Source organism: Patagioenas fasciata, chromosome 15, assembly GCF_037038585.1.
Source record: "Patagioenas fasciata isolate bPatFas1 chromosome 15, bPatFas1.hap1, whole genome shotgun sequence".
Lineage (NCBI taxonomy): Eukaryota > Metazoa > Chordata > Aves > Columbiformes > Columbidae > Patagioenas > Patagioenas fasciata.
Window position 1 is genome coordinate 12,797,501 of NC_092534.1, and position 9,978 is coordinate 12,807,478.

A 9,978-nucleotide genomic window follows, 5' to 3' on the forward strand; every position below is an offset into this window, starting at 1 on the left:
GCTCCAGGATTTGCTGCAGCTGATGGGGTAGAACGGGGCCCTCCTGCCCCAGTCACCCCCTAAAAAACACAGCTTCCCTTTCCCTCTCCTCTCCTCCCCAGAGCCTGATTATCACTTTTATTCCACACACCCCACAGGAACCAGATCCCCCAGTCCTCCTCTCCCACTTCCTGCCGGCACGTTAATTTATTCTGACTGGCTCAGACCGAGGCACTAATTAATTTTCCTCATTAACAACAACAAAAAAAGAATCTCAGAAATGGTAACAAGTGCCAATACAAATGGATGTTTCATAGAAGAGCAGGCATTTCACAGCTGGTTGGCAGCGACACTGCCCATACCCAGCAGGGCTCTACCGGGGGCATCAAAGCCAGACCCCAACCTGCTCAATTACCCAGCGTAACGAGGGGGAGCAGAATACCAAGTATTGAAATGTCCACTTTGGGTTTTTGCCCTTGTTTTCTGCTCTAGGGGGATGTGGGTAAAATGTGCTTGGGCTGAGGACGGAGCGAAGCTCCCGGGGTTCACGCCTGGGTTACAAAGCACGATGTGTCCCCCTGTCTCGGCAGAGGTGACAGGGACCCTCCTGGCGCAGCCACCACCTCGCGCCTCGTTTCCCTGCTACCTCGCAGCGTTCAGACACATAATGCAGATATTCACCCCACCTCCCTTCGGCCAATTACCTTCCCAGCAAAATAAATGTCTGGGAAAACATACTCAGCAAGAATTCCAGCAAGAACATCCTCCTCTGCCATATCACAGTATCACAGTATCACAGTATGTTTGGGATTGGAAGGGACCTCGAAGGATCATCCAGTCCAATCCCCCTGCTGGAGCAGGAACGCCTAGGTGAGGTCGCACAGGAAGGTGTCCAGGCGGGCTTTGAATGTCTCCAGGGAAGGAGGCTCCACAACCTCCCTGGGCAGCCTGTTCCAGTGCTCTGTCACCCTCACTGAGAAGTAGTTCTTTCTCAAATTTAAGTGGAACCTCTTGTGTTCCAGCTTGATCCCATTACTCCTTGTCCTATCATTGTTTGCCACTGAGAAGAGCCTGGCTCCATTCTCATGGCACTCACCCTTTATATATTTATAAACATTAATAAGGTCACCCCTCAGTCTCCTCTTCTCCAAACTAAAGAGCCCCAGCTCCCTCAGCCTTTCTTCATAAGGGAGGTGCTCCACTCCCTTAATCATCTTTGTTGCCCTACGCTGGACCCTCTCCAGCCGTTCCCTGTCCTTCTGGAACTGAGGGGCCCAGAACTGGACACAATATTCCAGATGGGGTCTCACCAGGGCGGAACATCAGGAGAATTATGGTCCTTCCAGGCCGATTGGTTTGAACAACAGGAGGGAATTGCTCCGGGCACAGAAGCCGAGGCCACTCCAAGGGCCGGGATGAGCCAGGCTGGCAACGCTGTGCAAACAGTCTAAAAATAAAACCGGTTTAATGCCAATTAACGACACCATAAAACGTATCGCACTGGCGATCGAGCAGGTGTTGATCGTAAATATTTGGGATCGAAAATAAACTTTTCCGCTGTGCCATTGCATTGTCATTTCTGTCTCACCCAACTTCCCTGGGCGCTGGCTGGAGAGAGTAAATCAGCCCTGAGGTTGGTTTAATCATTCTTGGAGACATAACAGGGACAAAGTACCTGAGTTCTGGGTATTTCCCTGCAGCACAGGAATTCCCAGCGCTCTCTGTCCCAGACAGCAGCGGCCAGACCTGCTGCTCACATCAAGAGCTCTACAGTTATTGCAGTTACACCAAAGGAGCCCAGACACGGGATGATGGGCACCAGGGACACACCAGCAGTGCTGTCACCGTCCGACAGCTTTTCCCAGGATGAGGAGAGCCCCAAACACCCCAGGGAGGATTTCCCTCAGTCCCTTCACATACCACAGGCTCAGGGCAGGTCCCAGAGAAAAGGTGAATGTTTTACATGGCCAAGAGAAACAGCAACATTATTAAATAACACCCATGGAGCCACTGCAATCCACAAGTTTTCATTGTACTTGGAAATCACACTCTCTGATGCATCATTAATTGAGTTTTCCAACACTTCCTTGCTTGGGATTTCATGCTACTCATGAAAATTAAAAACGCAGCTAATGAGAACACGACTGGCATGCAAGGGAGGAAAGAAAGAAGGTCTCGTTATGACCAGGAGGAGACAGGTACAGATGACTCATTGCTGCCAAATAACCACCCCGACTTCTCCCTATCATGGGCAAGGTCTCCCGGTGCTGACACCAACTCCTCCAGCAGCCGTATATCATTTGCCAGGCAGGAAAAACACCCTTGCATTGGCTCCTAGGTAGCGCTGACGTAGCTGGTAGCCAAGTGAAGCATTAATTATACAGCCCTGCTAGGTGCATCAGACAGCTGGTCAAGAACTGGTTTATTTCCCCCTCGATAATTTTCAGTTCAAACGAATTATTTTCTCTGAAGCATTTCTGAGGGGCAGGGGAGAAAGGATAAAATTCCAGCCATTCGCTCCTATCCCCCCTGATTTTCTCCCATGCTTCTCTTGGCCAATTTGTTTGCTGAACATTGAAAAAAAAAATCAAATAAAACCTGAAAAATCTAGTTGAAATAGATATTGACAGAGAATACATCTATTGGAACACAGGAGGTATTTTTCAGCATGAAGTACAAAGGATCTTTACCTTCAGTCCACTATAAACACGCACCCCTCTCAACACACAAGGCTGTATCTTGGGGCAATTAAATACCCTTCAGGTTGCTCCTAAAAGGGGAACCATCATCTCAGATGCAGAAAGGAGGCAAAGGGATGAAGCTGGTGGCCAAAGCACCATCACATCGAACTTCTGTGGGGAAACAGTGAGACTTGGTCAGCAAAACTCAGCAGCTTCAGCTCTGCAGGGCCTCAGCACATTCATCTGCCTTGTTTGCACACAGATGAAGAGAAGCTGCTGAATTAACGTATACTGCGATTAAGTTAAAAAAGACGTACCCGTCGTTAACCAATTGACATGGCAGATGCTTTCTGACCACCTGCAAAACGAGGGGATGTTTTTCAAGTTTTAGATCCTTCTGCATGACAAAAGGGGGACAGAAGATTGAGTAAAACACTGTTTAGAAGCAGAGTGCTTAGTTTATATTGAACTAATAATTAACTGGTGTATTGTAAGTAAGAAACTAAACAGTTATAACTAAATTAATAAATTATTTCTTAGTATAGATGTACTCAAAATTTGCAAAAATTGCAATGCATATATAATACTTATGTTAATATAATCACACAAGAGCATGCAGTCTATGGAGCACTTATGGAGGATGAGCCCCAGTGCTGATAAAATCAAGAATATCGCTTAACAGTATAATTGACTCTGCTGTAATTCTCCTGTTTCACAAAACTCACCCCCTCCTTTTAATTAGAGCAGGCTAATTAAGCCAACACCATCCCATTTACCTTCCCACCATACGAGTGGCCACATCCAGACTCAACGAGAAACAATGTGCACCCAGGCGAATCATCACCTGGGGCACTAATGACCCCGCCAGCCTCTCCCCCTGCTCACAGCAGCCTGACAACCCCCAGAAACCACAAAATGCCCCGTTTTCCCCATTCCCAAATGCCTTATTTCCCTGGAACACAGCCCATGGTGATGGAGCTATGGAGCCGCTTCAGCCCGGTCGGCAGCAACATCTAGTGGCCAAGGCCGGGAGGAGGCACCAGACCCTGGTTATGCTTTAAAAAGAGCTTGTTGGGGTCTATACAGGCTAATATTTAAATATATATATATATATATATTAAAATATGAGGTGGTATAAAACAAAGAAATAGACTTAACAGCAGATCAGTTCTACTGTTAAGCAGCATTCTTTATTTTATCAATGCTTGGAATCATCTTCCGTAAGTGCTCCAAAGGCTGCATGCACTTGTGTTGCTTATATTCACATGATTATTATATATACATTACAATATTTGAAAAATTGACAAACATCTATACTAAGAAATAATTTATTAATTTAGTTATAACTGTTTAGTTTCTTATTTCCAATACACCTGTTAATTATTAGTTCAATATAAACTAAGCACTCTGCTTCTAAACAGTGTTTTACTCAATCTTCTGTCCCCCTCTTATCATACAGAAGGATCTAAAACTTGAAAAACATCCCCTCGTTTTGCAGGTGGTCAGAAAGCATTTATCACGTCAATTGGCTAATGATGGGCGTGTCTTTTGTAACTTAATCACAGCAGACATTAATTTAGCAGCTTCTCTTCAGTATGAAGAGTAAATGGGTAGAGTGGCCATGGGGGTGAGGGAACTCTGGGGTCGCGATGAGGGGCGCAGGGGGGTTCGGTTGCTCCCGGGGGTGTCCGCCCGCGTTTGGGAAGCCCCTTAGAGCGGGCGCCCCGCGAAGCGCCGCGCGCCCAGGAATTCTGTCCCGGCCGCCGCCCCGTCCGTATCCATGGCAACGGCCGAGCGCGGCCCCTCGCAGCGGCGCGGTCCCGCCATGACGGCCGCCGGCAGCCCCAGCGTCTTCCTGCTGGCGGTGAACGGGCAGATCGAGAGCGGGCAGGTGAGCGCGGCGGGGCGGGGGGGCGGCCCGTGGGCCCCCGGAGGGGTGGGGAGGCCGGTACCTCGGGACACAGCCCGGCTGGGGCTTCAGCGGCGCGGGCCCTTTAGCGCGGCCTTGCCCCGGCCCTCGGTTCTCTCACAGAGCCCGGTCCCGGCCGGAATCATCGAATCGTTTTGGTTGAAGAGTATTGAGTCCAACCGTTCCCCCACCCCTGGCACTGCCCCATGTCCTGAGAACCTCATCTCCGTCTGTCCAACCCTCCAGGGATGGTGACTCCAGCACTGCCCTGGGCAGCCTGTTCCAATGCCCCACAGCCCTTTGGGGAAGAAATTGTTCCCAAGATCCAACCTCAACCTCCCCTGGCGCAACTTGAGGCCGTTTCCTTTGTTCCTGGGGAGCAGAGCCCGACCCCCCTGGCTCCAAGCTCCTTTCAGGCAGTTCAGAGATCAGAAGGTCTCCCCTCAGCTCCTGTTCTCCAGCTGAACCCCCCAGGTCCCTCAGCCGCTCCCATCACACTTGTGCTCCAGCTCCCACCAACACATCCCCTCTTGAAGAGAAGCTGCTAAATTAATGTATACTGTGATTAAGTTGCAAAAGATACACCCATCGTTAACCAATTGACGTGATAAATGCTTTCTGACCACCTGCAAAATGAGGGGATATTTTTCAAGTTTTAGATCCTTCTGTATAACAAGAGGGAGACAGAAGATTTAGTAAAACATTGTTTAGAAACAGAGCGTTTAGTTTATATTTAACTAACAATTAATAGATGCTTTGTAAGTATTTAACTAAACAGTTATAACTACATTAATAAATTATTTCTTATTATAGATATATGTCAAATTTTTCAAATATTGTAATGCATATGTAATAATTATGTGAATATAAGCAACACAAGAGCATCCAGCCTTTGGAGCACTTACAGAGGATGATCGCAAGCACTGATAAAATAAAGAATGCTGCTTAACAGTAGAATTGACTCTGCTGTTAAGTTTATTTTTCCGTTTCGCTCTCTCCCGCAGTTCCCTGGATATGACGACCTCTACTGCAAGTTCTGCTTCGTCTACGGCCAGGACTGGGTCCCCACAGCGGTAAGACCCTGTCGTGAGCCCCTGAAAGCTGCCAGACCCTCCATCAGTGTGTGTGCACGGGCTCAGCGCAGCCCCTGGCTCGTGCCCCCTTCCCCCGCAGGGCCTGGAGGAGGGAATCTCGCAGATCACCTCCACGAGCGATGTCTCACCCACCACACTCGTCTGGAACTTCCCCATCGACATCACCTTCAAGAGCACCAACCCCTCGGGCTGTGAGTGCTGGGGGAGGTGGGATCCGGCGCGCAGACCGGGCATCTCTCTCACACCCGCTTCGTTTGCAGGGCCGCAGATCGTGGTGAGCGTCTATGGACCAGACTTTTTCGGGAATGATGTGGTCAGAGGTTATGGAGCTGTTCACGTTCCATTCACACCCGGCAGGTGAGGTGACAACCTGGCCAGGACTGAAACGGAGATTTTTTTTTTGCAGTTACTGTGTTGTTTCAGAAACAATAATGCTCCCATATCTCCTTATCATGTCTTACCTGTTTGGTACAAATAACACAGATTTTTTTAGCAGCACCCACTGGTTATTAAATAATATTCAGTAATCCTGTAGACAACTGTAAAGTCAAAACGTGCACGCAGAAAACCCAGGTGTGAAGCACAGTACGTTACCTCTCCCCCATTGCTCTCAGCACGTGCTAAGTTTTCATTCCCACTACCCCAAGTGCAGGAAGATACACTCTTCCTATGCAAACAAACCCTTTCTTAGTGGAAAGTGAAGTGTTATACTTTGAGATGTTCAGTGGTCTGATGTACCTGAAATTCTGGTACCTTTGTAAATATAAAAAGTATTGCCAGTGCTGTTTGGGTCATTTCTTAAATTCTCTGCATCTCATGTTTGTTTTAGGCACACAAGAACCATTGCCATGTTTGTTCCAGAGTCCACATCTAGGCTGCAGAAGTTTACAAGGTAATAATTAAATATTTCCTTTTTAAGAAAAGTCCTTCTTGCTCTTGGATTTAACATAACATGTATGAAATCGGTTTAATTTATTTTCCTTAGACAAAACTTCTCTTTGATCAAAATAGATCAGCCGTAATGTGAACCAGTCTTCAAAACCCTACTGCAAACAGAGGCTGGAGTCTCATTAGCCCCCACCCTTTTTTTTTAACATGCATATAATGAACTGTATCAAATCGAAACATTAGTGGATGTATCCAATTAATTATTTTCTGTTTTCTTCTCCAAGCTGGTTCACAGGGAGACGTCCAGAATTCACTGACCCCAGAGTGGTGGCAAAGGGAGAAGGAAGAGAAGGTGAGTCCTCGAGAGCTCCTGACCAGAACCCGCACTTGCCCAGTTGTTCCTGTTGAGAACAGTCCTACCTGGATATGTAAGGATTTCAACAACTATTCAAAAACCTCCTTTAACCAGCTTTCTTTACATCTTCTTTCTTCTAGTAACGAGGGTGCGATCTCAAGGCTTTGTGACCATTTCCTTCAACGTGGTGACCAAAGACATGAAGAAGTTGGGCTATGATGTGAGCCCGAGTGACATGCAGAACCCTTCCCTGGTGCCCACAGAAGGGATCCCCAAGTATTGAACTCAGAACTGAGATGTCCAAGGCCTCACAGAGAAGTTAAGCACTTAGGGGTGTTCTGTGGCAAATGGAAAAGACTATGTTGACTGAACTGAGCAAGTTTCACTTGAGAGCATTATTCCAAAAGAAACACAAGCCCACATGGCTTTGGAATAATTACCTAAGCATAATGCTTTCAGAAAGCATACAGGCTGAAGTATTATGTTAATTAATATCATCAGATAAGATTTAGCATTTTTATGAGCAGTATCAGAATATCTCAAAATAAGATCTGTAACAAAATACTTTTTATAACAGCCTTTTGTACACTATTTATATGCTTAAAGAATAGGAAAGTTTGAGGTTGTAGCAGTTTTCCTGTGCTTAAAACACCATTGCAAACTGAGTTATTTTTACTGAAGTTGTTTGTGTTCTTTGTTTTGTTTTTGTTAGAAATAGGAAATTGAAATTATCACACCTTCCAAAAAGAAGCGAATAGGAAACGTTGTAGTGAAATGCACACGCCCTTCTCTGTGCCATGTGCTTCCCTCTGCAAAAGCAACAGCGGGGTTTTTTATAACCCCACATAGTCCTTTAGAGTTTGTGCAACTCATTAAAATAGCTCAGGCACTGTAAAAACAAACCCTTCCACTTTTGTTGGGGTTTTTTTTCCAGTGAAGCAACCCGGGCTTTTGCATTTAGAACAAGATGATGACTTTTCCATTTCCAGATTTTCTGCATCAAGCTTCAGGAAGACCAAAAAAAGAAAGAGGTCTGGTGGAACAAATAGCATTTAATTGCAGATGTTGACTAAAAATAAACTTTCTGCAAAGTAGTTTCAGTAAGGCAGCATTTAGCTGCAAATCAGGTAGGAGAGGGACTGAGCTGCACAGGAGAGCAGGGAGGGGCAGAAAGGACCTTCTCCCCCGTTAGATGGTCCTTCCAGCCAGCACAGGACACAGATAATGGATAACGCACCGTGACTTTCCTGAGCTGGTTCTCTTATCAAAAGAAGAGCAGTAACAAAGCAGCACAGCGATGTTCTGCTGGGTTCTGATTTGTTTGCGCCAGAGCAGATGTTTCTAAGTCCTAAATCATCCCAGATCTGAAATTCTCACAGGTACAAAAGAAGCGTGTGCTACAATGAAATGACTAATTGCTTAGTCACTGTCATATTGAAATTTGGGCATGTCATCTCTTGTGTTCGCCTGCAAATTCCAACAGATGACTGTGAGAATGACTTAGTGTGAAACCACCCTGTAAGTGACCTTGGAACTGTAGAAATACAAGTAATAACACAGCGTAAGGAGCTGCGGAGCCTCCAAGACTTGTATCAAAGTCGGAGACAGTTGTTATTTGATGCTGAGCAGTGTGATTGAATAAATATAATTTCTGAAAGGATAACGCAATCACTGTAACTTTTCTGTATTAGCATATTTTTTAGTATTTATACTTTTCCAAACATGGTCACAGCTGATTTTTTTGTCTTTTACTTTCTTCCTATCCTGTTTTTGTTGGTTCGACACTTCCAGTAAGCTCCTCCACCAGTTGTTTTGGCAACTGTTGTAATCTCTGAACTGAGTCACGTTGGAATCCAAACTAATAAGAATTTCCTGTTGGCTCAGAGGAGACGCAAGGAATTTTGTTTCCTTTACAAAAGCATTTGGGAAGCAGTCGGCTACAGTAGCAGGATAAATATCTGTGTTTGAAATACTTAAACCTACAACTGCTTAAATATCTTCTTTTCCCTTGAGCACAGTTACCTGCCTCCCTAATTAGAGCAAAACTGCACAACAGAGTTTCTAGTCACAAGAATCCTGTTAAACCCAGATAAAGCCCAGACTTTGGGGGCGCAGGGAATTTATCCACACCCAGCTTTGCCGTGTGGTGCTACGGCCCTTCTGCTGAACTGCTCCCATTTCAAACGAGTGGTTGGACGTTCACTGCACCGAGACCGCTTGTTTGCACAGCGGCACCGGTCACAGCCGAGCTGCAGGGACACTCAGAAGCAAGAAAACGGTGAAAAGCAAAGGTTTGAGAAAAAAAAAATCTCCCCAAACTCCATAAAGCAGTATTTAAGATCTGTGACTAAGCAGATCCCATGCTGCTGCCTGCGTTGTTCGGGCTTTTTGCCTGTTCTCTCTGGGCTTGGTTGGGTTTTGGCATGTTTCTCCCCCCTCAGTGTTTCCAGTACGTTTTTAAGACCCTCACATACCTCCTTCAAGGCCTCACTGTGTTTGGCCTGTGGGAGCTTTATGTCTGACACCGGGATGTTTTTAAGCATTTCCCCAGTTCAATGCCATTGTTCCAAGAGAGAGCTGTTGATATCTCTCATAAACACGCACTCCTCCCAGAGACGGCTTTGCTGCTGCCTTTCTGATTTTCTGGAAAGCTCTCTTTGGTGCTCAGGCCCGGCAGAGCGTCTGCAGCTGTTTCACACTGGGGAGAATCTCTGGAGTAAAGACGGACACGATGCTGTGCTGCTGGGTGACATTAATAAGGAAGGGATTTATGACCTCTAAGTGTTCCTTGCAGTCAGTGTTAAAGGTTAAGAAGAGCCTTTGCTTTAAGACCAGCCAAAACCCAGCCTTGCTCTAGTCGAGGCTCAAAGTAATTTCCTTCACCCGCTCTCCAGGCAGCTGGAACCATCCTGCTTGTTAGTTAATCATTCTCCCTTTTATTCAAAACTGGACTAAGTTCCCAGCCCCGTGTAGCACTCACAGATGGCAGCACGAGGATGTCAGCTGGTGCTGCAGCTCCTGTTTTGTTACGCTTAAATCTCTCCCAGACAGTGAAATTGGCCATTAACCTCC

General features: G+C 46.3%; 1 protein-coding gene across 1 annotated transcript; it reads left to right on the forward strand.

Annotated features, from left to right (window-relative positions):
• The first annotated feature begins 4,425 nt into the window (after nt 1-4,425).
• B9D1 (B9 domain containing 1) lies at nt 4,426-8,569 on the forward strand. The gene is made up of 7 exons (XM_065851117.2): nt 4,426-4,551; nt 5,574-5,642; nt 5,743-5,854; nt 5,924-6,020; nt 6,493-6,555; nt 6,836-6,903; nt 7,047-8,569. Exons 1-7 carry the CDS (start codon nt 4,441-4,443, stop codon nt 7,187-7,189), a joined length of 663 nt encoding a protein of 220 aa, XP_065707189.2. The 5' UTR covers nt 4,426-4,440; the 3' UTR covers nt 7,190-8,569.
• The last annotated feature ends 1,409 nt before the right edge of the window (nt 8,570-9,978 follow it).

Excerpts from the sequence above, each read along its gene's own strand:
- B9D1 (XM_065851117.2), top strand. The coding sequence starts at position 4,441 with ATGGCAACGGCCGAGCGCGGCCCCTCGCAGCGGCGCGGTCCCGCCATG. Across the intron at positions 6,021-6,492 it reads GTTCCATTCACACCCGGCAG|GCACACAAGAACCATTGCCA; the intron begins GTGAGGTGACAA and ends TGTTTGTTTTAG. Across the intron at positions 6,556-6,835 it reads AGGCTGCAGAAGTTTACAAG|CTGGTTCACAGGGAGACGTC; the intron begins GTAATAATTAAA and ends TTCTTCTCCAAG.